Here is a 27,782-nt window from a genome sequence, read left to right as displayed (position 1 = left end):
GCTCAACAACAACCTGCATTAATGCATTGCCTTTAAAACAGTAAAGATGTTTCACAACGGAGAAACAAGGACCAAGCGGCAGGAGAGTTTGGGGAGATGGCTTGGTCAAGATGTAGGGTTGCCAACCCTCCAGGATTGCCCTGGAGTCTCCAGGAATTGAAGATTAATCTCCAGGACACTGCTGCGAGCAACACCCGGGAGAAAAATCAAAGGGGCAATAAAAAAAATTGTTTTTTTCATTTTCTTTGAACATTTTCATTTAATAGCTGTAAAAATATTGGAGATGGGGGAAAAAAGGCTGTTTCACTAACAGTCAACATTAATCCAATTGGGTAACAAAGAGTCTGTTTGCTTTCTAATTGGCTGTGGGAAGGCAGTGTGCCCTGACCAATGGCGGGAGTGTGCGGGGTGGAGCTGTTTGATCGGGAGGTCATGTGATGAAACCTCCAGGAATACACCCGACCAGAGTTGGCAACCCTATCAAGAAGGTCAGTTTTGAGTATGCTGCTCCGATAGGATTTAGGGGGAGTTCCAGAGAATGGGGCCAAGATGTTTAAAATTTACACTGGCTGCCCTTCAGTAGTAATTCCTCACCCTAGTGTAACAGGATAGAAAACTGACTGGGGGTGGAGAGGGCACTCCTGGTGACAGGCCTTCCAGTGAGATGACCAAAAGGTAACATTAATGGTCTCCATGAAGACCAGCCCGAGGTGGACTATGCCTGGTGTCCTGACAGAGGTCAGCATTGAGAACATTAGCAGTGGGGGAGGGTTTGAAATGAGGTGTAACTAGGAGCAGATCTCACCAGTCCCCATGGTGTGCGATGTAGTGGGACAATACCTGCCAATCAGCTACCAGCTCCCAACTAGGAGATTCCAAGTACAAATCTCACTCCATATAACACAAGTAAAGGACGACAGCCCTGATTTTTCAATCATAGCAAAAAGGTGCAGAACCTCTGAAGATCAGGGCTCTCTTTAAAAAAAAAAGAAAATGAGAGAGGAGGGAAAGAGAATTATGTCTTAATCTCTCAGTGTCCAAATGCAGCCATTGCATTTATCAGCCCTTTCATCTTGTTATAGAGTCGGGAATGCCCAACATGTGGCTCCACTTAAAAGTGAACTTATTAGCCTCAGTTCAGCAAATGGCAACAGAAACGCACTGGGGATCGCGATCTGCCACCACTACTCTGAAATCCCATGGTGCCTTGTAAATGTGGCAAGGCAGTTTCGTATATCAGTCTGCTTAAAGTTGTGATGGAGCCTGCAACATACACTGGAGGGACCAAGTCAGAGTCTGGCAACCCTGATTTTTTTTAAAAATTGAAGGATTTCTTTTTAAAATTGAAGGTGGCGTAGCTGTACTATGCCTGTCTTGAGCAGGGTGTGTGGGAGGCCAGTTTGGAAACTAGAGGCACCACCTCCTGCACCTGCAGAGAGCATAGGCACAGGGCAGTGTCAGCCCTGGCTCAGTGGGTAGCACACTTGCTTCTGAGTTAGAAGGTCATGGGTTCATGTCCCACGACAGGGTCTTAAGCACATAATCCAGGCTGACACTCCCAGTGCAGTACTGAGGGAGTGCTGCATTGTTGGAGGTGCCGAACAACACCTGGATGGAATGTTAAACCGAGGCCCCATCTACCCTCTCAGGTGGATGTAAAAGATCCCGTGGCATAATTTCGAAGATGAGCAGGGGAGTTCTCCCTGGTATCCTGGCCAATATTTATCCCTCAACCAACATCACTAAAACACATTGCCGTTTGTGGAATCTTGCTGTATGCAAATTGGCTGCTATATTACAACAGTGACCATACTTCAAGAGTACTTCATTGACACTTTGGGACGTCCATGATGTCGGGAAAGACGCTATAGAAGTGAAAGTTCGTTCTTTTCTCAGTGTAAACATGCACAGTGATTCACAGAGGTGGATAAAATTTGTTTGCCGATGCATTGAAAAAAATTAACATTCCTCAATTTGGGAGCTAAATCCACGCAGCAGTTTATTAAATTGTCTACAATGTGTCTTTTTCGGAGAATAAAATGAACTCCCTGCAACTAACGTCAAGCATCAGTGTTGACGCTTCTGGTGCAGATACAGATTGAGAGAAAAATATTCAGTTTAAAAACAGAGACAGACATGTTGAAAGGTCTGAGGCCTTGGGCAGGGCCATGTCAGGTATAATAATTCCTTCACTCAATCATCCCACCTACAAACACTGCCTACCCCCATTTAGACACCAATTGTCTGCCACATAATACAACTGACAAGGGCAGGACCTTGCCCCTGCGTTGAGAGGATACCTTTAGGCAGTCAGGCTAGCCTTGCAGGGATGGTGTTAGGCCACAGGCCTTTTGTGCAGGAGGACCCATTCTGTTAAAAGGAAAACAGAGACGGGATTAGCTTTCTCTGAGAAAACACAGTCCTTTAGTCAAGGCAGAGAGAAAGAAAGAGGAAAAAAAAGGCTGAGGTTAGAATGAGGAGGGTGAGATACAATTCATCTGAGCAGACAAGTATCCAGGGCCTAGCGATATAGGGTTTCAACTGTGGATATTTGTTGTGATGAATTTGTCGGCTGCAGAGGGGTAAATGAGAGCAGGAGAGTTCACACAGAGATTCAACCGTAGGCATTCAAAGCAAACTCTGCGAAGTTAACAAAGAGAGATGAGGAATGAACCCAGAGGACTGAGCGGTAAAAAGTTCAGCGACACAGGCCGTGTCTCGATTGCTGAGGTGCGTGTGTTCAGTACCAGGTGCAGGAGATGAAGGGCAGACATTTTAACCCTTTCACTGACACCAATCAGCAGCATCATCTTACAATGCAGACTCAAGAACACTCCACTCGGGGATTCTGATGGTCGAACTGTCAGAACCCCAGCAGGAGACCACCAGAACTTTGGGAACAAGGCAGAGCCCGGTTCTGGGTCGGTGTTAAGACCGTGAAACCCGTGCAATTGAAAGAGGACCCAAGGAGAACCAGTGAGAGGACACCTTAAAAAAAGAAAGAACTTTTCACAACCTCAGGATGTCCCAAAGCGCTTTACAGCCAATTAAGTACTTTATTGAAGTGTAGCCACTGTTGTAATGTAGGAAACGCAGCAGCCAATTTGCACACAGCAAGATCCCACAAACAGCAATGAGAGTATGACCAGATAATCTGTTTTAGTGATATTGGTTGACGAATAATTATTGACCAGGACATCGGGGAGAACTCCCCTGCTCTTCTTTGAATAGCGCATGGGATCTTTTACATCCAACTGAGAGGGCAGACAGGCCCTTGGTTTAACAAATCATCTGAAAGACGGCACATCCGACAGTGCAGCACTGCACTGGGAGTGTTAGCCCAGATTTAATGCTCCAATCTCTAGAGTGAGACTTGACTGTAAAACTATCGCTTCCAAGTTCTCTCACTGTCAGTCTGGTGATGCACATTTGATATCACACTTCTGGTGCGAGACCAGAACCAGAACTGGCACTGCACCGATGCCAGGGAGTTAGATATAAGAATTGGAGTCACTTGCAGGAGCCCATAGATTTAAGAACTGGGTTTCTGTCTCACAATTAGATACGTAAATTAGGGCACGAGACAGACACAAGAACAGGAGGCCTCGAGTTTGGTCATCTGTGCACGATTGGTTAGTTCAGGGGACAAATAGGAATGATCCTCTTGGGCACAAAATGATTAATTTCTATCAGTTTAACATCCTTGATTTACAGCAAAAAATTGAAATGATTGGAACTCTTGATAATTTTTGTTTAACTGCCACCACCACCCGCGCCCACCCTGTGCCTCCTGGTTGGATCAGCCAATGCGTTGGGCATTTTGCTTCCTTCTCGCCAGTGGGACCAGACTGATATTCCGTTCACTTTGATGCTCCCAGGCGTTTAGTTGTCAGGAAGAAATCTGCTGCAGTTACACCAGTGAGTCTCCCTCGGAATCGGCCGCGCTCTGTTCAGTCACGGGCCATGTCTCTGGGGTATCGGCTCCGCGCCATAAACATGAACATCATCAGAAGCACCGAGTTGTGTAGGTCAACGGTCAGCATCACTAACAGGAGCGTTCGAGAAGGACGCAATGGAAGTCTGCATGTTTCACAGCTTGTATCGAGGGCGGAGAGACCTTTTCGATGTGCGTTTACCTCCCTGTTACGCAAAGAATTGTTGGAGTTGCCAGCTCTGGTTGGGTGTATTCCTGGAGGTTTCATCACATGATCTTCCACCTCGAACCGCCCCTCCCCCACACTCCCACTATTGGTCAATCCTTCGGGTGTAACGGCCTTCCCACGGCCAATTGGAAAGGGAACAGACTCTTTGTTATCCAATTGGATTAATCTTGACTGTCAGTGAAACAGCCTTTTTCCCCAGCTCCAATATTTTTATAACCAATAAATTAAAGTGTTCAAAGAAAAGGAAAGAACACAATTTTGTTTAATGCCCCCGTGATTTTTCTCCCGGGTGTTGCTTCTAGCAGTGTCCTGGATTTTAAACTTCAATTCCTGGAGACTCCAGGACAATCCTGGAGACTCCAGGACAATCCTGGAGGGTTGGCGACCCTAAGAATTGCGCCCAGTGGCACCTTGCGTGCTCCTGTTTTTTGATAGCTGGACTCTGTTGTGGAGACTCCAGAGAGTCTAGACAGCAGAATACCAAATAAAATTATTAGCAGCACAAACCAGGTTGAAAGTGTTTGCAGCCGGCCAGTTTGTGCATTTAGAGGATGATTGCAGCGCCTCTCTCTTGCTCTCTCACTCTTGCCCATCTCGTTTATGTTCAGGGGGGCGGGGGGAGGGTGTGCCCATAGTTTTGTTCTTTTCTGCTTTTCCTCTCGGCTCTACAGGGAGCCCGTGTTCCTCAGTGGGATGATGAGAGGAGAGCAAGACATTCAAAAATCACTCCTCGTTAGGGCATAGACAGGTCACGTAGAGGTTGGAGCCCTAACCTGCAGTGACTGCTGGAGAGACCAGAGAGAATAAAAATAGCACAGGGGAAACAACATGGAGGTACGTGTCTGAAATCCAATGGCGCAGTGGGTAAATGTGCATGTGTGCATGGATTCCTATGTGTTTTTGTGTGTGTGTGTGTGTGTGTGTGTTTGTGTTTGGTTATACGTGTGTGTATATTTGTGTGTATGTGTTTTTGTGTGTGTGTATATATGTACATGTACATTTTATGATAGGCAGTGTGCTATCAAAATAACAAGCTAGGTAATTTGGAACATCGCACCTGGGGTAGCAGTGATGGTGTTAGAAAGGACAGCTTCCCTTTTGAACCTGATAGCTCAGTGACTAAATGCATTGCCACTGGGTACGGAGCTATACAGACCAGAAAGGTCCCAGGTTCGATTCCTCAGTGGCCCCCTCCCCTGGTCAAGTATGGCACAGAGTGAGACAGCGGTCCCAAAAAGGGAGAGGAGGTCTGATACAAATAGGGGCAGGTAGATTAAACTGTCCGCAGCCACGCCCCTCCCTTCCCGTCCAGACATTCCCCAGGCCACCTATGCCCCACGTCCAAGAGGACAGGTGCTGACCTGCCTTTAGCTGTGACCCAGTCACAAGAAGGTTTGTGACAGTGGCCTGGGGTAAAATCTGCTTCCTCTGCCCATTCCTATGGTGCTCCCCCACATTTCACTGCATCTGAGATCAGGAGTTGAGCAGTGTGGGGGATCAAAGTTGTGTGCCCCCCCCTAGACTGTGGTACCACACACCAGTGTTCCAGAGCATTGTACGCTGACTTATTTTAAAAAACTGTAACCAGAGGGATCCACTGAAGAACATGAAAGGAGAACCTCACTGTCTCCCCGGGGGGATCTCAATGGCTGTTTCCCCACAGCCTCACAGTGCAGACATTTACTCCGAGTCACTGCGTTATCTGGAGGTGCCTGCAGAGGCCAAATCCTGGCCGCCCCCTCTTCACGCTGTCACTACAGCCGCACGCCAAATCTCAGCCACTTTGCCAACACCTCGCAGAGTCAGCTCCCCGAGCGTTTACCAGCGGAGCCGGCACAGTGTCCTCATGGGTCAGAGTGCTCGAGATGGGCCTCCGTCCTTCACTCGTCCCCTGTCTGCCGTGACTCACCTGTCAGCGGCCATCAGTGTGAGCTGAGGCTGCACAGCTCCCTACTCAAGGGTCGCGACTGTCCCAACAAGCTATCCTTAGAACACCGAGCACTTAATCATTTCCCTGCTATATCACAGCGTGAGCACACTTCCTGCACAGGGCCAGTGTGTGCTAAACAGCAACAAGGAAAAATGGATGAAATGCAATAAAAATAATGTCAGAGGAATAACAGATTATTGCATTGTTCTCCTTGGAGCAGAGAAGGTTAAGTGATGATTTAATAGAGGTGTTCAAAATCATGAGGGGTTTTGACAGGGTAAATAAAGAGAATCTATTTCCACTGGCAGGAGGTCGGTAACCAGAGCTCACAGATTTAAGGTAATTGGCAAAAGAACCAGAGGGGAGATGAGGAGAAATGTTTTTACACAGCGAGTTGTTATGATCTGGAATTCATTGCCTGAAAGGGCGGTGGAAGCAGATTCAATAATAACTTTCAAAAAGGAATTGGATAAATACTTGAAAAGAAAATATTTACAGGGTTATGGGGAGAGAGCAGGGGAGTGGAACTAATTGGATTGCTCTTTCAAAGAGCCGGCACAGGCACAATGGGCCAAATGACCTCCTTCTGCGCTGTTTGATTCTACTATATTGTGTTTATATTACATGTAATTAAATCAAAGGACTGGATCACACAGTGACCTTCTTACAACTCTTCTTACAACTCAAGAGCAGGTGCCCTGATGGCTCGGCGGATAAATGCACTGCCCTCTGGGTAATAATCGCACTGACCAGGCAGGTCCCGGGTTTGATCGCTGGTCTGTGCCGGTTTTGTCACTGGGACAGCGAGGGAGCGAGTGATCAAAGCACTGCAGTTTGCTTTTGTGCCCTCGGGCAGGGGAGGGGACTCTCATCCAGGGGTCCTCTGCTGCTGGTTATCCAGTGGTCCACGCTGGAAAATGTGATTAACCTGCCAAGCTTCACTGTCTGAGCTCAAACATGTAGAATGGTCACTAGGAGGAGGAGGTACTGGAGGGCGGCTGCTATCCACGGATTGTTGGGGTGGTTGATGCGGAGGAAGAGGACCATCTAGGACTAGAGTTTGACCAGACCTGAAGCACACATCTCTGCTCTCCTCGATATCTGTAAGGTTATAAGTCAAGACATTCTGGTCCAGTCCCAAGCTTCCTAGTGGGTACGTGTTGATAACATAAACTCTTCCTTAACTTGGAACGAATCAAATATGAGACAATGAACATACGAATTGCTAGACAAAAATGGACCAAAGTTCATCTAGTTCACTTTCTACCATCCTGGTAGTCACATGATACAACGATAGTGGAGTTATTGACTAATCATAGCAATCACTGTCTATCAATGAGTCTACAAAAGACCTAGGCACTAGGTGAGGAAAACCCCCAGTGGTGGAGAGCTTTGGGAACCACAGGTCCAAAGTCACCTGTTCCTCCCAAGCATGTTACACTTAGCACATGTCATGGCTCAAATTACTTATACACCGTATCCCAAAAATGAGCCACTGAATATATAAAAACAAGGGCCAGGACGACCAGTGTTACTGAAAGTGTGGAGGAGTCCGAGCTCAACTGAAGCCGGATTTTGGGTCGAGATGAGTGACCCTCAGAGGGAGACGTTTGGAGAAGGAGTGACCCTAAATGAAAGCCCGCTCCTCTTGTTTCAGGGACGTTTGACCGTAGCGTGACACTACTGGAAGTGTGCGGCAGTTGGCCAGAGAGCTTTGGGCTGCGTCATATGTCTTCTATCGATAACACAGATGAAGGCCTTCGTGAGCGTCTGGCAGACGCCATGTCTGAATCACCCAGCAGGGACATCGTGGGCTCCGGAACAGGTAAGGAAGGAGTCACGTTGGTGCATAATCCCTCAAAAATAGTCCTTGTAATGAGGCTGAGATTATGACACGGGGAGCCTCCTGACCTGGACAACTATTATCTTCACCTCCACACAACAAAAGAGAGGTACTGTCAGCATTTATAGGTTTAGGCAAAAATATTTTTAAATAGCAAATTGAATTTCCATTTCCTTTATTAGTTTGCAAGGCATTGGGGGTAATCTTCCCTCTAGGTTTGCACAGAACTCTGGGAAAGTCGTTCCTCTTTATGTTTGCAAGGCACTGTGGGACTGTGCAGGCGCTAAATTTTCTCTGACATGAGTTTTATTGAGCGTCATTTTAACCTAAACCGCCAGTAGAAACTGATCAGGTCGGATCAGCGGTCCGATTTTACTTTCCGTTGAAGGCGATGTGTAAAACGGGCGGCCAATCCGATCCCGTCTGTTTCCCGCCGGGCGGGTTAGCTTAAATTACCCCCCAAAGAGTGAGACTTCAATTCAGGGACTCTCAGCATCTCCACCAACAGGTCACATTTAGAAGAGCCTCGCTTATACTAGTGCCTGGGATTCCAAACCTGCCCACACCAACCGATCTGACACAGTCCATCGTAACAGGGAAAGTGAAGTCAGGACAGATTGAGTCAAAATGAAACTTTCAACACTCCCAAGTTGTCACTCTGAGCTGATCAAATTTGAATAAATCCGATGCAAATACTCAAGTGTGTGGCTTGACTCATGATGCTGCATCAGATCTCCCTCCCCTCTCTTCCCCCTCTCTCTCCCCTCTTCCCCGTCTCCCTCCCCCCACCATGGCTATTCACTACGTGTCCACACTCAGCCCCTGATACCTCTATGCCCAGAATCAATTGTCGGTGAGGAATGGAAGGTGAGGCTGTTACTGGGTTGGGAGATTTCTGCCAATCAGAGGTCGTTGGGATTGGCCAGCTGTCGGCCTATGGATTGGACCATCCAGTTTTTTGAGTGAACTTTCTAGAAATTTCTTCAATGCAAACCAGTTTCCAGAAGCCTTTTGAGTTACGGCTCAGTGGGTAGCACTCTCGCCTCTGATTCAAAAGATTGTGGGTTGAAATCCTACTCCAGAGACTTGAGCACATAATCCAGGCTGACACCTCAGTGCAGTACTGAGGGACTGCTGCACTGTTGGAGGTGCCATCTTTCAGATGAGACATTAAACCTCGCCTGCCGTATCAGGTGGATGTAAAAGATCCCAGGTTACTATTCGAAGAAGAGCAGGGGAGTTCTGGCCAATATTTATCCCTCAACCAACATTACTTAAAAAGAAACAGATTATCTGGTCATTATCACATTGCTATTTGTGGGATCTTGCTGTGCGCAAATTGGCTGCTGCGTTTCCTACATTACTACAATGACTACACTTTAAAAGTAATTCATTGGTTGTAAAGCACTTTGGGACGTGCAGAGGTCATGAAAGGTGCTTTAAAATGCAAGTCTTTTTTTTATTCCCCTTACCTCCGCGTCTCGTGATGTGGAGGTTGTTGCTTACTGGGGTTATTCAGGTTTTCAGAGAACTCTTATTAACAGGAAAGCAACCATCAGAACCCGGTCCTTGATCCCACCCCTCAGCCTGGTCACAATCCCGATCCCGACCCCGACCCCCTGACTGGGTTTGGTGTTGGCAAATTGCTGCTAACTTGACAATCTTGACATTCCTATCTCCCAAAGCAACCCAGCAGCCTCGTTATTTCATCGGAATTCCTCTCAGTAACGTGAGCTAGTTACTGAGTCTGGTACATTTTGGTCTGTTAACTTATTGGTGCTAATTATATATTGGGACAGGATGGAAATGTGTGCAGACAGAGACTGTACTGGCTCAAATGCTGTTTACTGCTCTCATGGAGAAGGTACTCAGGCCAGTAGATTGCTGATAAATAATGCCTTCATGAAAAACACTCAAGAATGTGCTGACAGGCTTCCAGTCTGACATCCATTAATCCATTTTTAGTGTAAGAACTGCAGAAATGCTGGGAGATAGGCCGGGGCAGATTCGCCGTATCTTATCATGTGACTCTCCGACTCCGAGGACCCCACACAATATCCCCTCCCCCCACAAATAACATTGTCAATGTATAACCACCTTATTTGGCATATTTAGAAGAGAAGGCCTGAGGCCCACACATGTCCAGGAGCTGGATCTGTTGTCAGGGGGACTCAGCCGATGTACTGGCCCCTGTGGGCCTCTTGTCATTCCACAGCCTCAGCATCACAACTGTTGAGCCAAACAATCGAAAGGTGTTTTGTTACCTGATTTCTCACCCCTGTCCTCCAATTGGGGAAGTATTTGGCTTCCAGCCAGGCCCCGGTAACAGGGCTGATATTAGGACTGTGCAATGTGGAGCAGCCCCATGGCCCACTATTTCTCTCCTCTTCTCCTGAAGCCGGTGATTCACAGTAGGATTTAGTTCCACCCGCACCCGGGCAGCCTGTGGTACGTCACCCCCAGAGGCCGGTCTTTATGTGTAAAGCCAGACGATGAATGCCAGCAGGCCAGTTGGCCATGGAAGGAGGATCCTGGCCAAGCCCAGTGCTGTTCCTCACTTAACACCTGCACACATGCACTTTGCAGCAGGGTTCGCCTGGTATCAATCAGGAGCAGGAATCCTCCCTAGCCCAGGCCAATAGTGACAGGCGGCCTAGGGAAAGTAGAGGTACAAGATTATAAACAGCGTAAAACGAGGGTGGGGGGGGAGGATAAGAGGAAATAGCAGCACATTGCAAATCTTCTGATAATTTTCTGAAACTTCCAAAGCAACAACAACAACTTGCATTTTATACAGCGTCTTTATCACAGTAAAACATCCCACGGCGCTTCACAGGAGCGTTTTCAAACAAAATTTGACACCGAGCTACATAAGGAGATATTAAGCTTGGTCAAAGAGGTAGGTTTTAAGAAGCGTCTTAAAGGAGGAAAGAGAGGCGGAGAGGTTTAGGGAGGGAATTCCAGAGCTTAGAGCAGAGGCAGATGAAGGCACGGCCGCCAATGGTGGAGCGATGGAAATCGGGGACGCACAAGAGGCCAGATTTGGAAGAGCTCAGAGATCTCGGAGGGCTGTAGCACCAGAGGAGAACAAGGAAAGTGAATGCCGCTTACTGTCGCCTGTGTGCGGGCATTTCAAACGGAAAGGGTGAGCTGGGAATCGAGACAGTGACACATAAATAAAGGGAAACGAGCACTTTGACAGCAGAGTGTTTAACTCATTTAGGGGCGCTGCCTTGTTCCGCTGCTCCCTTAACAACAGGCTCTTTCATATTTCAGAGGGATGCAAGTCTGAGTCTGGACTGTGCAGCTCAGAGCACAGAGGTCACAAGGCTGTAATGCAGTTAGCATTGACTGCCCCCTCTTGTAGTGCGTCTATTAGCCTGTAATTTGATTTGTAGCTATTCATTGGGAGTCCCTGCAGCAGTGTGTTACGGGCTGCCATATAATTGGTACTGTCTCTATTTTTACATCATTAGATTAGCCCCTGATGCCTGGCCACTTGTTGTCTGTGCTAGGCCGACCATTTATATGGCTTTAATGTAACATAAAATTCATTACTGACCACATCGAGCAAACCCCGCCCCCCCACCTCCCCAAGCTGAACTTTGTGCAGAACATGGCTTTAACCCTTTGTGGAGCTACACAGACAGGATAACATCATCAGGGTGTGTACTGAGGGGATTAAAACACAGAAGCACCTATGGGGTGAGGTTTGCCATGTAGTGATCCCGAGGCAGAGTTTCACACGATGGGAATGGGAGTCAAGAACTGGTTGCAGAGGTCAGTGCACCAGATTTGTATCCCGTGTGATTTTCTGTCCATTGGATGAAGCCATCATGTGACCACAAATTGAGCACACTGACCTCTGCCCCCAAAATGTGGTCCCATCGGGTGAAGCTCTGTAACCAACAACGTTGCAATGTAAACTTCACCATCAGATACAAACACTTCATACCTCGTACTGGGTCCCTCTGTGCGCTATTTGTTAAACCAGTGTTAACCCAACTTGCGCACAGAGGAAGGTAAGATGTTAAAATTTGATTTTAAAATTCTCATCCTTGTGTTCAAATCCCTCCATGGGCCTCGCCCCTCCCTATCTCTGTAACCTCCTCCAGCCCTACAACCCTCCGAGGTCTCTGCGCTCCTCCAATTCCAGCCTCTTAGGTTACAGAGATGGGGAGTGGCGAGGCCCATGGAGGGATTTGAACACAAGGATGAGAATTTTAAAATCAAATTTTAACATCTTACCTTCCTCTGTGCGCATGTTGGGTTAACACTGGTTTAACAAATAGCGCACAGAGGGACCCAGTACGAGGTATAAAGTGTTAGTACCTGAGCTTAGTTAATTGGAATATATGACGCTGTCCACAGGGATAACTTTAACAAGGGAGGAATTTCCACCTAATCGAGTCCAGGCACAGTACAACTCCTGCCACTGAGTATTGAGACTCCAGGTGTTTGTGGAGAAAGCATTTTCTAAGGATGACATTGTATTGAAAGTTGATGACATCATCTTGCACGTACGTTAAGCTGATCTGTGTCGTGCACAAAATCTGCAAGCAGCAAACTACCAAAGATCATGTACGGACGTGCGAATATTCCACAAATTTCCTCCTCCGTCCCCACCTTGAATCAACAATTCTGGGATTGCAGTCCTGAGAGTCCAAACAAAAGAACTGAATTTGGGGAAGAGATTGACTGTGGCATTGGGCCATCTTGAATACTTAATTTGCAAACACAAACTCTCCCCCTTCCTTTTATACCTGCCATTAATCCCCAGTGTCAGCCCCAGTCTCTGCTTTACCAAGTGCACTAGATCAGTGTTGCCCAATAGAAAGCACTGACTAGCCACAGGTGAGGCCACGGCGATACCATCTTAGCCACACGCACTAATGTTAGTAGAAAACGCCTTACGTGCAACACAGGTAAATGTACTTCACATATCTACTTAACAAACATCTACCACCATTCAGTAACCGAGGACGATAAAAAAAACACTCGCACACTCTGCTTTTCATCTTAACATTTTACCAACAAACACACGAAAAGGTTAAGTTCACATGCACACGCCGTGCGAATGAGTATTGAGATCACATGACCAACAACAGTGTCTATTACTCATTATTATTCACTAATCAGAGATGCAATTAGTCACATCTGGATTCCAACAGTGCCAAATGGCTAACGTATGGGACAACAGCACACTGAGTGTGTGCTGACTGATCCATTCTCCCTGCTCCATTGGGGAAGCAGCTTCCTTCCTATGGGGATGATGAGGAGAGGCCGCTGTCCCATCTCCAATGTGCTGCCTGTTCGCTCCAGACTGTTTCTCCATTGTTGGTCCTGCGAATAACAGGCACGGTTGCTGTGGGTTACACAGACCATGCCAAACTGCTGCAGTATTAACTTGATTAGTCGTGAGGAAAAGCAAGGCCAGCCCTGGGCCTGTGAACCAGCGATAGTTCTCAAGACAGGAATTCTTTATGTCAAAATGATAGTCTGAACTCAAATTTGAATGAGGTTTATAGAATTTCTATGTAGTACATATAGTGTGTAATACATTATAATGTAGTATATAATGTTTAGAATAATATTGTGTATAGTGCAATATAAAAGTGTTGAGTCTGTACATGCATGCACAGGTCTTCTAGTACCTCATCCAAATGGCCATTCAGCGTGTGTGATCTTCAACAGTGATGTTTGACTACGGAAGGCATCACAGCTGAACCCAGTTCTTTCCTCATCTGAAATCGACAGGCACTTTCTAAGAGGGATCAGTCACCACATCATGATCAGGAGTGGGAGACCTCACTAGGCCCGGGATGTGGAGTAGGCTTACCAACTCTGGCTCGAGGCCTTCCTGGCGGTTTGGCCACGTGACGTCCTGGTCACGTGATGTCTGCAAATGTTCTTATAAAGGTTGGGTCCTTTTAGTTGAGTATTTTTGCTTGTGGTTTCACGCCAGGAGCTGTTGTGTGAGAAATTCCAAGAACCAGGAGACCACCTGTGAACAGGGGAAATCGAGGGGTGGGGGTGGAAGAGGGGGAGACCGAGGACGGGGGAAGATGGGGAGACCAGGGAAGAGGGGAAATCGAGAGTGGGTAAGTGGGGAAACCGAGGGGGCGAAGTGGGGAAACCGAAAGAGGAGAAGCCGGGGAAGAGGGGAAACCGAAAGCAGGGAACGGGGGGGAGAGGGGAAACCGAGGTGGGGGGAGAGGGGAAATTGGGAGGGAGAAGCAGGGAAACTGAGGGGGGGAGAGAGGGGCAATTGGGGGGGTGGGGGGGAAGAAGGGAAACCGATGGCCGGGAAGAGGGGAAACCAAAGGTGAGGGACCGATTTGCAGAGGGGATACCAGAGGTGGGAGGAGCTTTGATTCCACCAATAACTAATTGTAACTCACTGAAATTGCACCAATAACTAATAATACTGGTAACACTTCGATTCCCCTCATAACCTACAATAATATAATAACTCACTGATGGTCTGTATGTAACTGTTAGTAATTGGTGTAATGCCCCAATAGAAGGATATGCTGATAGGCTTAGATGAAGCAGGGAGGAGGCTCGTGTGGAGCATAAACACCGGCATAGACCTGTTGGGCTGAATGGCCTGTTTCTGTGCTGTACATTCTATGTAATTATATGTAATATCCTACCTGTAATCCTATAAGCCGCTGATAATCACCCTGAAATCCCTCGACACTGCACAAGTTGCAGTCAGGCGCCCCAGTCAATGTCACTTTGAATAGGCCCCATCTCTCTCCCTATCTCCTCGGATTCTGGTTTTGGACTTGGGTTCTGTGTGAAGGTGACAACTCTGAACGGAGAGCCTCAGTCAGAGCCTATCTGTACTTGGACTTCACACGTCAAACATGGCTGGTACAGACCAATAATACCCATCGCATGATTAGCTGATCAGAATGGCACACAGTACTTGAGATGGGATCTGACTCCCTCGTAAACACTGACACACTAAAGGGATCCCCTCGTAAATACTGACACATTAAAGGGATCCCCTCGTAAATACTGACACACTAAAGGGATCCCCTCGTAAATACTGACAGATATATGGGACCCTCTTTTAAATACTCACAGACTAAAGTGACCCTTTTGTAAATACAGAGAGTCCTAGGATCCCCTTATAAATATGGACACACTCCCACAGGCCCCCTGGAAATATTGGCAATGTTTTAATGAACAATATTCTTGAAATAAATGTTTAAAATAGATTTTAATGACATATTGTGTTGCCAAGTGGGTAAAGCTAGCACTGAACCATGCAAACCAGGAGCTCCCTGGCTCGATGTCTAGTCTGTGCTGGTTTAACTAATCAGCCAGGGCAGCAGACAGGATGTTACAGTTGGCCTTAGTGACCTTGGGCTTGGAAAGGGGAAAACACTTGCTCAGATCCCTGTTCCTGATCCCTATCCAGTGACACTGACTAGAAAGTGCACTGTGTGTGGATGTTGGATGAGAACAAGATTGAGATCAATTGCGATGCCCCCTGCTGTAGAATAGCCTGCTAGCACTCACCGACTAGTTTCACACGTGAAGAGTGGCCGCTTGGATGAACTACCTACAGGCTGTCAGCATCCATGTGACCGGACCCCAGTCACTCAGGAGAGGATGAGGAAAAGCTGGAGGGCAAAACCAAAATTTCAAAGACGAAAGGGGCAATCTATCGCGGCATCGAGTGCCTGAGATAGTGATGTAACTGCGATGACTGAACGTTAACAGAATGGTTCAACCCTGGAATAGCAATCAGATAAGAGGCCAGTAATGTCAGAGGATCAGTGCTTGGGCCTCAGCTGTTTATAATCTATATTCATGACATGGATGAAGGGATCGTGTGAAATGTATCCAAGTTTGCTGATGATACAAAGCTAGGTGGAAAGGTAAGCTGTGAAGAGGACACAAAGAGTCTGCAAAGGGATATAGACAGGTTAAGTGAGTGGGCAAGAAGGTGGCAGATGGAGTATAATGTGCCGAAATGTAAGGTTATTCACTTTGGTAGGAGGAATAGAAAAACAGAGTATTTTTTAAATGGTGAGAAGCTGTTAAATGTTGGTGTCCTTGCCAATGAAACACAGAAAGTTAACATGCAGGTACAGCAAGCAATTTGGAAGGCAAATGGTATTTTGGCCTTTATTGCAAGGGGGCTGGAGTAGCAGAGTAAGGAAGTCTTGCTACAACTGTACAGGGCTTTGGTGAGACCGCACCTGGAGTACTGTGTACAGTTTTGGTCTCCTTACCTACTTGCCTTAGAGGCAATGCAACAAAGGTTGACTAGATTGATTCCTGGGATGAGAGGGTTGTCCTATGAGGAGAGATTGAGTAGAATGGGCCTATATTATCTGGCGTTTAAAAGAATGAGAGGTGATCTCATTGAAACATGTAAAATTCTTAGAGGGCTTGACAGGGTAGATGCTGAGAGGCTGTTTCCTGTGGCTGGAAGGTCGAGAACTGGGGGGCATAGTCTCAGGATAAGGGGTGGGCAATTTAGGACTGAGATGAGGAGGAATTTCTTCACTCAGAGGATGGTGAATCTTTGGAATTCTCTACCCCAGAGGGCTGTGGATGCTCAGTCGTTGAGTATATTCAAGACTGAGATCGATAGATTTTTGAACTCTAAGGGAATAAGGGATATGGGGATTGGGCAGGAAAGTGGAGTTCAGGTTGAAGATCAGCCATGATCTTACTGAATTGTGGAGCAGACTCGAGGGGCCGTATGGCCTACTCATGCTCCTATTTTGTATGTTCGTATGAACTGCGGAGATTAATTAATATCTGTCCAGATTAGTTTTTAATTCTGGATCAAAGTCAGATTGGAGCATTAAATCCAGGCTGACACTCCAGTGCAGTGCTGAGGGAGTGCTACACCGTCGGAGGTGCCGTCTTTCGGATGAGATGTTAAACCGAGGCCCCGTCTGCCCTCTCAGATGGACGTAAAAGATCACAAGGCACTGTTTCGAAGAAGAGCAGGGGAGTTCTCCCTGGAGTCCTGGCCAATATTTATCCCTCAACCAACTTCACTAAAAAAACAGATTATCTGCTCATTATCACATTGCTGTGCGCAAATTGGCTGCTGCATTTCCCACGTTGCAACAGAGACCACACTTCGAAAAAAGTACTTCATTGGCTGTAAAGAGCTTTGGGACGTAATGAAGTTGTGAAAGGTGCTATATAACTGCAAGCTCTATCTTTCTTTTTCTTTATGTGGGTAGTGTAACCCAGAGGGAAATGGTGAGACCATATTGTATCTTTACCCTGTCGGTGTAACCTCGCAACCAGCCCTTTGAATGGTTACAGAGAGCTGAATTCAGCAACCACAGGGGCTGTGTAGGCCAAACACTTTCACCAGGCAAATACAGCAGCTGAGGAGGGGGACCTGTTTCCACTGTTCTTTTTCAGAAGGGAACACTCTTGGGTTCTTTCCTCTTTTCATGCCCCTGTAAAGGATTTAGGATTTCTCTCTCTCTCTCTCTCTCTGTCATAGAATGAGCAGGGAGTAGCAGACTATCTATAAGGACTTTCAATCGCAGTGTTAATGCAGGTGGATGTGTTGTGGCAACGGGTTCTTTTGGACCTGTTTTTCGGACGTGAGTTCTGTGCAACTTCAGCTAACAGAAGCTGGGGTTAGACCTGCTATTTCCATTCCTGGCCCCACTACAACGATGCTGGGTTTGGAAGAGTCGCTGTAGGGGGCAAGGAGTAGGGAAGGGCAAATTAGAGGAAAGAGGGTTACTATTTCAGTACCTTTGGTCTTTACTTGTGGTGCAGCACTGATCAGATAATATGCTCCTGAGAAGCGGCTGATAAACACAGCACACTCAGTCAGAATCCATGAGCCACGGCCCATCCAGGCATGTCTGAAATAGCTTACAGATGGTCTGGGCCTGGTGCTCGGCTTCCTGCCAATCCCCTCCCCTTCTTTTGATACGAGATTCTTTATTCTATTATCAGATATTGCAAAATTCTGCGATGGTTCAGTATGGAGGGGCTCCACTCACTGGTCAAGAGGGGAAAGGTTCCCTCCTTCCTGTGTAAACAGAAAGTGACGTGAACATTAACACGTCTCAATGGTTCAGTGCCACGCCAAGTAACCTATTAGGCTTCTTAATGTGTACAGCCCCAACTATTTGTCCCCTCTCACTCCCCCACCCCTGTACGACAGGGATATTCCTGGCACTGGGTTCGGGTATTTACATCAACACAGCAGAGGGAGTGAATTTCAACTGTGTCCTTTTTGCCCGATTTGGTAAGCTCTGTGTGTGCCAGTGCCCACCCTCAGAGAAAACAAAATTTTGTTCTCAACACTGGTGGATGAATGTAAATGATGCTCCGGGCATGTGGGTAACACTGATGGCAAACTACAACTATAACTTGCATTTATATAGCGCCTTTAACATAGTAAAACATCCCAAGGTGCTTCACAGGAGTGATTATCAAACAAAATTTGACACCGAGCCACAAGAGGAGATATTAGGACAGGTTACCAAAAGATTGGTCAAAGAGGTAGGTTTTAAGGAGTGACTTAAAGGAAGAGAGAGAGGTGGAGAGGTTTAAGGAGGGCGCGCCCGCTGATGATGGAGCAATTACAATCGGGGATGTGCAAGAGGCCAGAATTGGGGGAGCGCAGAGATCTCAGAGTGTTGTAGGGCTGGAGGAGGTTATAGAGATGGGGAGGGGCGAGGCCATGGAGGGATTTTAAAATCGAGGCGTTGCTGGACCAGAAGCCAATATAGGTCAGCGAGCACAGGGAGTGATGGGTGAATGGGAGTGATGGGTGAATGGGACTTGGTGCGAGTTAGGATACGTGATGATCATCAGTGTTTCCACTCTGCAGGCTGCAGGCTGCAAAGGGGATGTCCACACCTTGACATCTTCTGCCTTGTTACAGCTCACAGGCAAAGTACAACAGGCCTCCCCATCTCCTGGAAGAAAGTTCTATCAACAAATAAGTTCAACCCAAGGCCCCTAACCTGAGGCAGCCTCACAGAACTCTGCAATAAATTAGCCCATTCTGGTCATTCCATAGTGCCTCTACATAGCATGAGCTATGAGGGATCTAATGTCAGATTCAATAATACCACAATAGACTGTTTAAACATCTCCAGGCCACTGTTGCCTCTTGCAAATATGATGCCTGGTGTAAAGCAACGCAGATATCTACAAGAAACTGCGTCCTTGCACCTCCAAACTCTATATTCCATCTCCTACTGGTTTTAAATGCTCGACAGTCCAGGCTGCTTGCAATCTCTAGACCCTATAAAAGGCTTACTAACGTCAGCCCCCAAGCTGCATATAAACCAAGACAACTGGAAAAAATTGCACCAACAAGTGACAGGCACAGCACTGTAGGCTCTTTGTCATCTGATTGGCTGTAAAATTGGCCTTTTGGGGGCCAATCAAATGGCAACTTTTTGTTAAGCTGTTCTCCCCTCCACAATGGACAATGGGAACCAGAAGACTGAAGAACAAAAAGGAAAGTTTAAAGGATTTTTAGGATAGAAAATGGGGATAATCTCTGTAACCTCCTCCAGCCCTACAACCCTCTGAGATCTCTGCACTCCTCCAATTCTGGCCTCTTGCGCATCCCCCATTTTCTTCGCTCCACCATTGGCGGCCGGGCCTTCAGCTGCCTAGGCCCTAAGCTCTGGAATTCCCTCCCTAAACCTCTATGCCTCTCTACCTCTCTCTCCTCCTTTAAAATGCTCCTTAAAACCTATCTCTTTGACCAAGCTTTTGTCACCTATCCTAATATCTCCTTATGTGGCTTGGTGTCAAATTTTGTTTGATGTCGCTCCTGGGATATTTTACTACGTTAAAGGCGCTATATAAATGCAAAAGGTTTTTGAAAAAGGTAACAGTTAATTAGAAAAAGAGTAAAATTAAAGTTAAAACAAGGAAGGCAGAGAAAGCACAGGCAAGGAGGAAAAGCAGGACAAGTGCAGGAAAATATTTAGCATTTAATTTTTATTCTGTAAAATGTGTTTTAGGCGTTTAGAATTTCGAGTTAATTTACACTAATAGAGCTATTGCTGATATTTGACAAGTTTTATTACTGTAAAGAAAGAATTTGCATTTCTATAGCCCCTTTCACGATCTCAGGACGTCCCAAAGCTCTTTACAGTCAATGAAGTACGTTTGAAGTGTAGCCTTTGTTGTAAAGTAGGGAAATAGTACAGTAATATTAATTTGTTTCATCAGCACGGTGCGTGAGCTAACAGCCCAGGAAAGCCGTAAGTGCGGGGAGACTGGAGTTTACCTGAACCTACTGGCAGTCCGAGGGTTAATGTTCTGGTCATGGGAATGCAAAAGTACTCTCAGCTTGCACAAAAAAAATACCTGAAAAGGAAAGGGTTAAAGAAACATGAATGGTGAATTTGGTAAATGGGATACGGGGGGATACTTTGGGTAGAACTAGAATAAACAATGTCTAATCGTTTAACAGTTCAATTTCAAAATGGTCTCTTTTTTTAAGCTGTTGAGGATGACCCAGTGTCGGTCTTGTTACAAAGAGATTCATTTATCGAAATCAGTGACAGCTTCCAGGCATCCGGTCAGAAGGACACACATCCTGTGCTGATTCGATGGACCATTTTTCATGCAGCAAGTGTTTATAATCTACCATTCCGGCTGTGGTTTTAACCCCCTCACGTACAGGACTACTCACCGGCTGTAATCAGTGTTGAAATGATGGAAAACCTTTCCTACAAGGTTTGACCGTCTGACTAATCTGACAGGCACAAGATGGGTAAGGACCTCTTCAAGCTCTCGCCCAGAGGATGCCACTGATTTGAGTTCCTGGAACTGCCTGTTGCTCCTATCCACCTTACAACAACAACAACTTGCATTTATACAGCACCTTTTAACGTAGTAAAATGTCCTAAGGTGCTTCACAGGAGCGATTATCAGGCAAAATTTGACTCCGAGCCACGTAAGGAGATATTAGGACAGGTGACCAAAAGCTTGGTCAAAGAGGTAGGTTTTAAGGAGCGTCTTAAAGGAGGAGAGAGAGGTGGAGAGGTTTAAGGAGGGAATTCCAGAGCTTAGGGCTTTGGCAGCTGAAGGCACGGCCGCCAATGGTGGAGCGATTAAAATCAGGGATGCGCAAGAGGCCAGAATTGGAGGAGCGCAGAGATCTCGGAGGGTTGTAGGGCTGGAGGAGGTTACAGAGATCGGGAGGGATGAGGCCATGGAGGGATTTGAACATAAGGATGAGAATTTTTAAATTGAGGCGTTGCTGGACCGGGAGCCGATGTAGATCAGCGAGCACAGGAGTGATGGGAGGACAGGACTTGGTGCGAGTTAGGATACGGGCAGCAGAAATTTGGATGAGCTGAAGTTTATGGAGGGTGGAAGGTGGGAGGCCGACAAGTTGTTGTTGTTGGGTGAGCTGCTGTGGAATTGAAGCTGAACAAGATTCAGCATCTTCAAGGTTAGGGGGAAAACAAATTGGCAAGGAGATAAAGACCTTCCCATGGTGACTGAGTGAGGTTCAGGAATGAATCTGGTCCACAGCACCAGGCTGCTCTGGGCAGCAAAAGAGAGATAAAGACTGCTTAATAGTGACTCTGAATCAGTGCAAAATAGACGTCCATAAGTGGGAACAACTTGCTCAAGATAAGAAAGCCTGGTGAGAAACCATCCATGATGGCACCTCCCACTTTGAGACCCGTCGTATTGCTGAGGCTGAATGTAAATGGCAGCTGAGGAAGTCTGGCCTGAAAAATCAAGATCCCCACCTGGTGTATCCCCACGGGATCCACTGTTCAATCTGCGGACGCTCATTCCCAGCAAAAATGGGTCCCATCAGTCATCAAAGAACTCACTGCCAAAAAAAAATGAGATGATATTCCGGATGCCTCAGTCTTCGATAACGAAGGTCGATCAACGACAGTATCAATAAGATAGAGAGAGACAAGAAAGGTTAATTACAATTGATTGACTTATAAATGTTAACAAGCTTAATTCACATTGAATTGTTCCATCAACATGGAACGCACCACACAGTGTCTGGGAGTTTCACCACACAATGTGCGCTTAATCTCACTGGGTTTGTGAGGGGCAGTTCTTTTCCCACAGGGATGGGGGCAGGTTCATCAAGGGAATTGCCCCTGTTGGTAGAAATTGAGTTTTCCTCCAGCGCAAAATCTCAATGGAACTTTGTGCAGAGCCAATCAGGTACCTGCTTAAAACAAATGTAAATGATGCAAGGAGCAGTTGGATTGGCTGGTTCGTGTTGTGACGGGGGATGCCTGAGGGAACGCCCTGACAGGAGTAACCAAATCCGTCAGGAAGATACTTTGGGAGCCATAGTTTGGATGAACCCAGTTTGTGGGATGGCGATGCTTCACAGAGAGACTGGATGTAGAATCGCGCCCACTGGTGCCCATATGGAAGGTTCCTAATCTCAATTCATTCAGGGAAAGCTGCCATATAGAGGATGGAAGGTAATGACTTCCTGGGCCGCTCCTGTGCACCTCTTAGCAGCCAATTGGTCGATGTCTGCCCCCCTTCCCCTCATCCTTGCCCAACCCCACCCCTCGCCTCTGCCCAGCCCCACCCCTCGTCACTGCCCAAACCCACCCCTCGTCACTGCCCAAACCCACCCCTCGTCACTGCCCAGCCCCACCCCTCGTCACTGCCCAGCCCCACCCCTCGTCACTGCCCAAACCCACCCCTCGTCACTGCCCAGCCCCACCCCTCGTCACTGCCCAGCCCCACCCCTCGTCTCTGCCCAACCCCACCCCTCGTCACTGCCCAAACCCACCCCTCGTCACGGCCCAGCCTCACCCCTCGCCTCTGCCCAGCCCCACCCCTCGCCTCTGCCCAGCCCCACCCCTCGTCTCTGCCCAACCCCACCCCTCGTCACTGCCCAGCCTCACCCCTCGTCTCTGCCCAACCCCACCCCTCGTCTCTGCCCAGCCCCACCCCTCGTCTCTGCCCAACCCCACCCCTCGTCACTGCCCAGCCTCACCCCTCGTCTCTGCCCAACCCCACCCCTCGTCTCTGCCCAACCCCACCCCTCGTCTCTGCCCAACCCCACCCCTCGTCTCTGCCCAGCCCCACCCCTCGTCTCTGCCCAGCCCCACCCCTCGTCTCTGCCCAACCCCACCCCGCGTCACTGCCCAAACCCACCCCTCGCCTCTGCCCAGCCCCACCCCTCGTCTCTGCCTGAGGGAATAGTATGTGGTGCAAGAGAGAGATGAGGATGGAGAATTGTAAAAAAGATTGAAAACCAGCCAAAACTTGGTGGTTTAAATGGTGCTTTTATGTGTTCACATGTGCTGGCAACTTGATGAAATTGTCCGTTTCCTAAAATAAAACTTAGAAGTTGATGCTGGGAGTGCCGACTTTGGATGAAGAGTGTTGTGTGTGGGCTTCTGCAAATCCTCGAATTGCTTTGATAAAACGGCCCCCCTAAAATAACAAGATTTGTTGAGCTGTTTCATGTGATGTGAGGACTGAAGCAGCCTGGTCTTTAAATCTCCTCCTTCTTGACTCTTCTGTTGCCCATGCTGGGCTACAATTGCAGCTGGCATCCAGCACCTTATCAAAGTGGCTGTTTTTCATGAGGGAATCTCGGGAACAGTGATTGTCGCAAGCTGTTCATATAGGATTTGGTCACAGCCGAACCCCACCCAGTCCTCGTCCAATATCCACACATGCTCTGTTCCAACGAAGACCTGGGTTAAATTTTCCCCTCCCTAATCCTGGGAGCTGGACCGGTCCTTGACTGGGGTAGAGATCGCATCATATGGAAGTTAAGTGTCTTTTTAGCTAACATTGGGTCCATGTGATCTCCTGGACTGGTTTCGATCGCCTGGGGGAGTCTGAGAGGAATTTTCCAGAGTATTTTTTCCCTTATTGGCCCTGGGTTTTTTCTCTTTTTTTGCCTCTCCCAGGGCTGGGGAGGGGAGTGGGGGGGTGGGGGAAGATGTGTTCAGTCATGATGGTCCGGCCATCATGGTGTGGGGCAGGCTTGATGGACCAGCTGGTCTTTTACTGCCTATCAATTTTGTATGTTGGTCTGTCACCCAAACTCAGTGCAGTCTGGTGATTGAACCTGGGGCTTTGCTGGGCTATAGTATTAAATCGGGCAGCACACTTACCGACTTGAAACCATCGCGTCTAGGGCGGGGTGAGAGAGAAGTCTTTTCTAACACTGCCACTCCTGCCCTTGGTGTGATTTCTAAAACATCTAGCTTGTAATTGTGACAGTACATTCCACATCAGAGAGGCTCAGCGATGAGCAGCTAATCCAAGATTCTCCTGTTCTTTTATTAAAAATAATTGTTCCACTTCTCTTCAGACTCCATATGCAGAGCCTCAGGCCAACTGTCTGCTCTTAGATGCTGCACTCACTACTTAAGAGACACTAAAGATAGAAAAGGGAAGGAACAAACATTAGGTTGGACCTGAATAGCCCAGCACTTTGCAAGAAAGGCCAGTGTGTGAAAAGAGTGGCCAGCATTTTCCTCCGCTCCAAGGGGAGAATTGTGTCCCATTGATTCAAGGTTGCTGCTTTCAGTGTCCCGAGAGCCTGACTGTTATTCACAGTGACAGTATGAGACGATGAGGAAGAATTTCTGCTATTCAGAGGTGCCCCCGCTCCCCCTTCACTGACACATCAGGACTTGATGTCATTGTATCGTTTATGCAGCCTGTCGCTGTCAGTTGTGGGTAAAATGAGTTTGTCCCTCCTGGAAAATAGTTCTTTAGATCAATTTGCAGGAGAGCAGGGGGATAAGGAGAGGCACTGTCCAAAGCAGGGAGGTCTCTGCTTAACCATCGGATGAGAGCAGGGGCTTGACATGATGGGCCTGTTCATTGGTCCCATAAGGGATCTGGTGTCACTGAGTTATTGGCACCTCCTGTAGAAAGCACATTGAGCTGCCGAACTGAGCAGTGTTCCTCCGCCCAAATTACAGGTCAGTTTATCACATGGTTAGCATTGATGCAAAGCAGTTTGGGCTTCACATCGACACAAGTTGTGCACAGTCTGCTCTTAATTTAAATTATCTGACCATTCCATTTGTTAGCGTTAAATTCCCTCTTTGCTGTGTCATTCACATTGCTTGATTCAAATTATTGAATAATTCAAAAAAAAATTTAATTCAAGAACGACTGTACTATCAGGAGTAGAAAAGTGTAATTCAGGCCTGCAGTCACCCGAAGGTCACTGAGGCAGGTGGTGCAAGAGACAATCTTCAGAAGAAGACGACTTGCATTTATATAGCGCCTTTCACGACCTCGGGACATCCCAAAGCGCTGTAAAGCCAATGAAGTGCTTTTGAAGTGTAGTCACTGTTGTAATGAAGGAAACACGGTAGCCAATTTGTGCACAGCAAGCTCCCATAAACAGCAATGTGATAACGGCCAGATAACCTGTTTTGATGATGTTGGTTGAGGGATAAATATTGGCCAGGACGCCGGGGAGAACTTCGAAATAGTGCCATGGGATCTTTTACGTCCACATGAGAGGGCAGACAGGGCCTCGGTTTTACGCCACATCCGACAATGCAGCACTGCCTCAGTACTGCACTGGAATGTCAGCCTAGATTATGTGCATAAGTCCCGCCTATAAGGGACTTGAACCCACAACCTTCTGAGTCAAAGGCACGAGTGCTACCAACTGAGTCACGGCTGACACCTCAGGTGGCAGTCTCCCAGCACTTCAGCTTCACACAGTTTTGGTGTAACCACAACTGGTGCGTATCCAGGAATAAGATCCGGGTGAGCAATGAACAATCTGGGAACATACTTTAAATGTCATTTTTCTTGTGTGAGGGCTGACTGGTCAGTCAGCTCTTTGTGAGCAATAAAGATTTAGCTGGCATTCCAATACCAGTGAACGGAGCAATGCAGAGCTCTGTTTTCCTTATTAAAAGCACAATGTGGAGCTGGCAGTATAACTTGGATCTGCAAGCCTCATAGTACTTTTAACAGGTACCAGTCTCAAACTCTTGTTTTCAAATCCTCCAGGGCCTCACCCCTTCCTATCTCTCTAACCTCCTCCAACCTTTCCGACATCTCTGCCCTCCTTCAATTCTGGCCTCTAGCGCATCCCCAATTTTCATCGCTCCACCATTGACAGCCATGACTTCAGCTGTCTAGACCCTAAGCTCTGGAGTTAACGCCCTAAACCTCTCCGCCTCTCTACTTCTCTACTTCTCTCTCCTCCTTTAAGACACTTCTTAAAACCTACCTTTTTGACCAAGCTTTTGGTCACCTGTCCTAATCTCCTTACGTGGCTCGATGTCAAATTCTAATTGATAATCGCTCCTACGAAGACATTTTACTTTGTTAAAGGTGCTATATAAATGCAAGTTGTTGTTGTTGGTGGTGCCCAAATAACAACAACATTAAAATAAAAGCTCTTTTGTAACACTCTCAATTTTGGAGTGAGGCACTGTTTGAATAATGCTCGTGTACATCTGTTTTTTTTATTGTTTTATATAAAGTATGTCCTGACAGCACTCCCTGCTGAGCTGCCCTTGTCTGTGTCACTCTGTCTTTAATCATTCAAGTAACTTGCTAATCTAGTTAAGAATTGACCTGAGAAGCAGCCTCAGGATAGAGATTGCAAAATGTGATATTGCTATTGATTCCAGTGGCTTTTGTTCATTTTTTGGGAGGATTTTGGGCCGATGAAAGGAACATTTTTCCACTCCAGTGATGCACTTTTGGAAAAGCACCCCCTACATTTCCACGTCTATATATCAGCCGTCTCTTTGTGGTAACTTTCGGTAAGATTGCCATTTCGTTCCGCATTACTGAGGTTTTTTGTTTTGTTGCTGTGTACCCACATCCACTAAGAACTGGTTTGAAACAATCCAAACAGGTTTTATTTCTGATTTTTACTGCCAACTCACCCTGTCAGTTTAGGTTGGATTCAAATCCAGGCCCCAGGGATGGAGAGCATTAATCTGATTGTGCCAGCCAGTACCCTTGTAATAAATTTTAGGTTTACCATAGACATGCTATCGGGTACAGTGGTGCTGGTCACTCCTATAAGGAGTCTGAGTGACTTACGTTCTGGAGTGTGCCAGTACTTTTTATTAATTTACTCTCAGGATGTGGGCATCGCTGGCAAGATTGGCATTTATTGCCCATCTTTAACCCCTGATAGAAGTTGAATGGTTTACTAGGCCATTTCAGAGGGCAGTTAAGAATCAACCCCATTGGTGTGGGCCTGGTGTCACATATAGGGTAGAATGCTTCCCTAAAGGACATTAGTGAACCAGTTGGGTTTTTACGACAATCCAACAGCTTCATGGCCACGTTCATTGTTATCAGCTTTTATTTTGAGATTTTTTTTTCAAACTGAATGGTGCCGCGGTGAGATTTGAACTCATGTTTTCTGGATTATTAGTGCAGGCTTCTTGATTACTAGTCCAGTAACATAACCACTACACTACCTTACTGGCCAATATCTAATTATACAATAAGGTAACCCATAGTTGTAACATTTGTAGCCCCTTGTGATCTGAACCTGATATCGTATCAATCACATGTGCCCTCACATGCGCTTCTCCGGTCTGTCAGTAGGCGGACTCGTAATACTTTAGTGAAAGGATGTAAGGAATCTTACAACACCAGGTTATAGTGCAAAAGTTTTATTTGAAAATCACGTAACCCCACCAGCGAAAAAAAGTTATCTGTTTTTAATACAACGGGTCATTCTCTGTCTTTCTCTTCCTTGCGGATGTTTTTCTCTCTCTCTCTGTCTTTTGTTCTGGCCGTTTGTATATTCGGTGGTCCTGTATGTAACATCTCTCTGTCTGAACACTTTGATTGCCTTGACAACGGGCAGTTGAAAAGATTATTTGTAATCACC

At 46.9% G+C, this 27,782-nt stretch overlaps 1 protein-coding gene across 6 annotated transcripts in view; it reads left to right on the top strand.

Moving 5' to 3' along the window:
- Window positions 1-27,782, top strand: part of bcas3 (BCAS3 microtubule associated cell migration factor) — a 666,368-nt gene that overhangs the window by 613,419 nt on the left and 25,167 nt on the right. For 5 of the 6 annotated variants that reach the window (XR_010968541.1, XR_010968542.1, XM_068008504.1 and 2 more), the window contains one exon: window positions 7,751-7,918. The exons of the other annotated variant lie outside the window; for it this stretch is intronic. Coding sequence is in view for 3 of the 5 variants with exons in the window: in XM_068008504.1 (XP_067864605.1) it covers window positions 7,751-7,918 (168 nt within the window). In the remaining 2 variants the exon portion in view is untranslated. The remainder of the gene's footprint in view (window positions 1-7,750; window positions 7,919-27,782) is intronic. 6 annotated transcript variants of the gene reach the window in all.

This window comes from Heptranchias perlo, chromosome 28, assembly GCF_035084215.1.
Source record: "Heptranchias perlo isolate sHepPer1 chromosome 28, sHepPer1.hap1, whole genome shotgun sequence".
NCBI classification, from domain to species: domain Eukaryota; kingdom Metazoa; phylum Chordata; class Chondrichthyes; order Hexanchiformes; family Hexanchidae; genus Heptranchias; species Heptranchias perlo.
The sequence above is the reverse complement of the archived record's forward strand: the minus strand, read 5'-3'. Positions and strand labels throughout refer to the sequence as shown.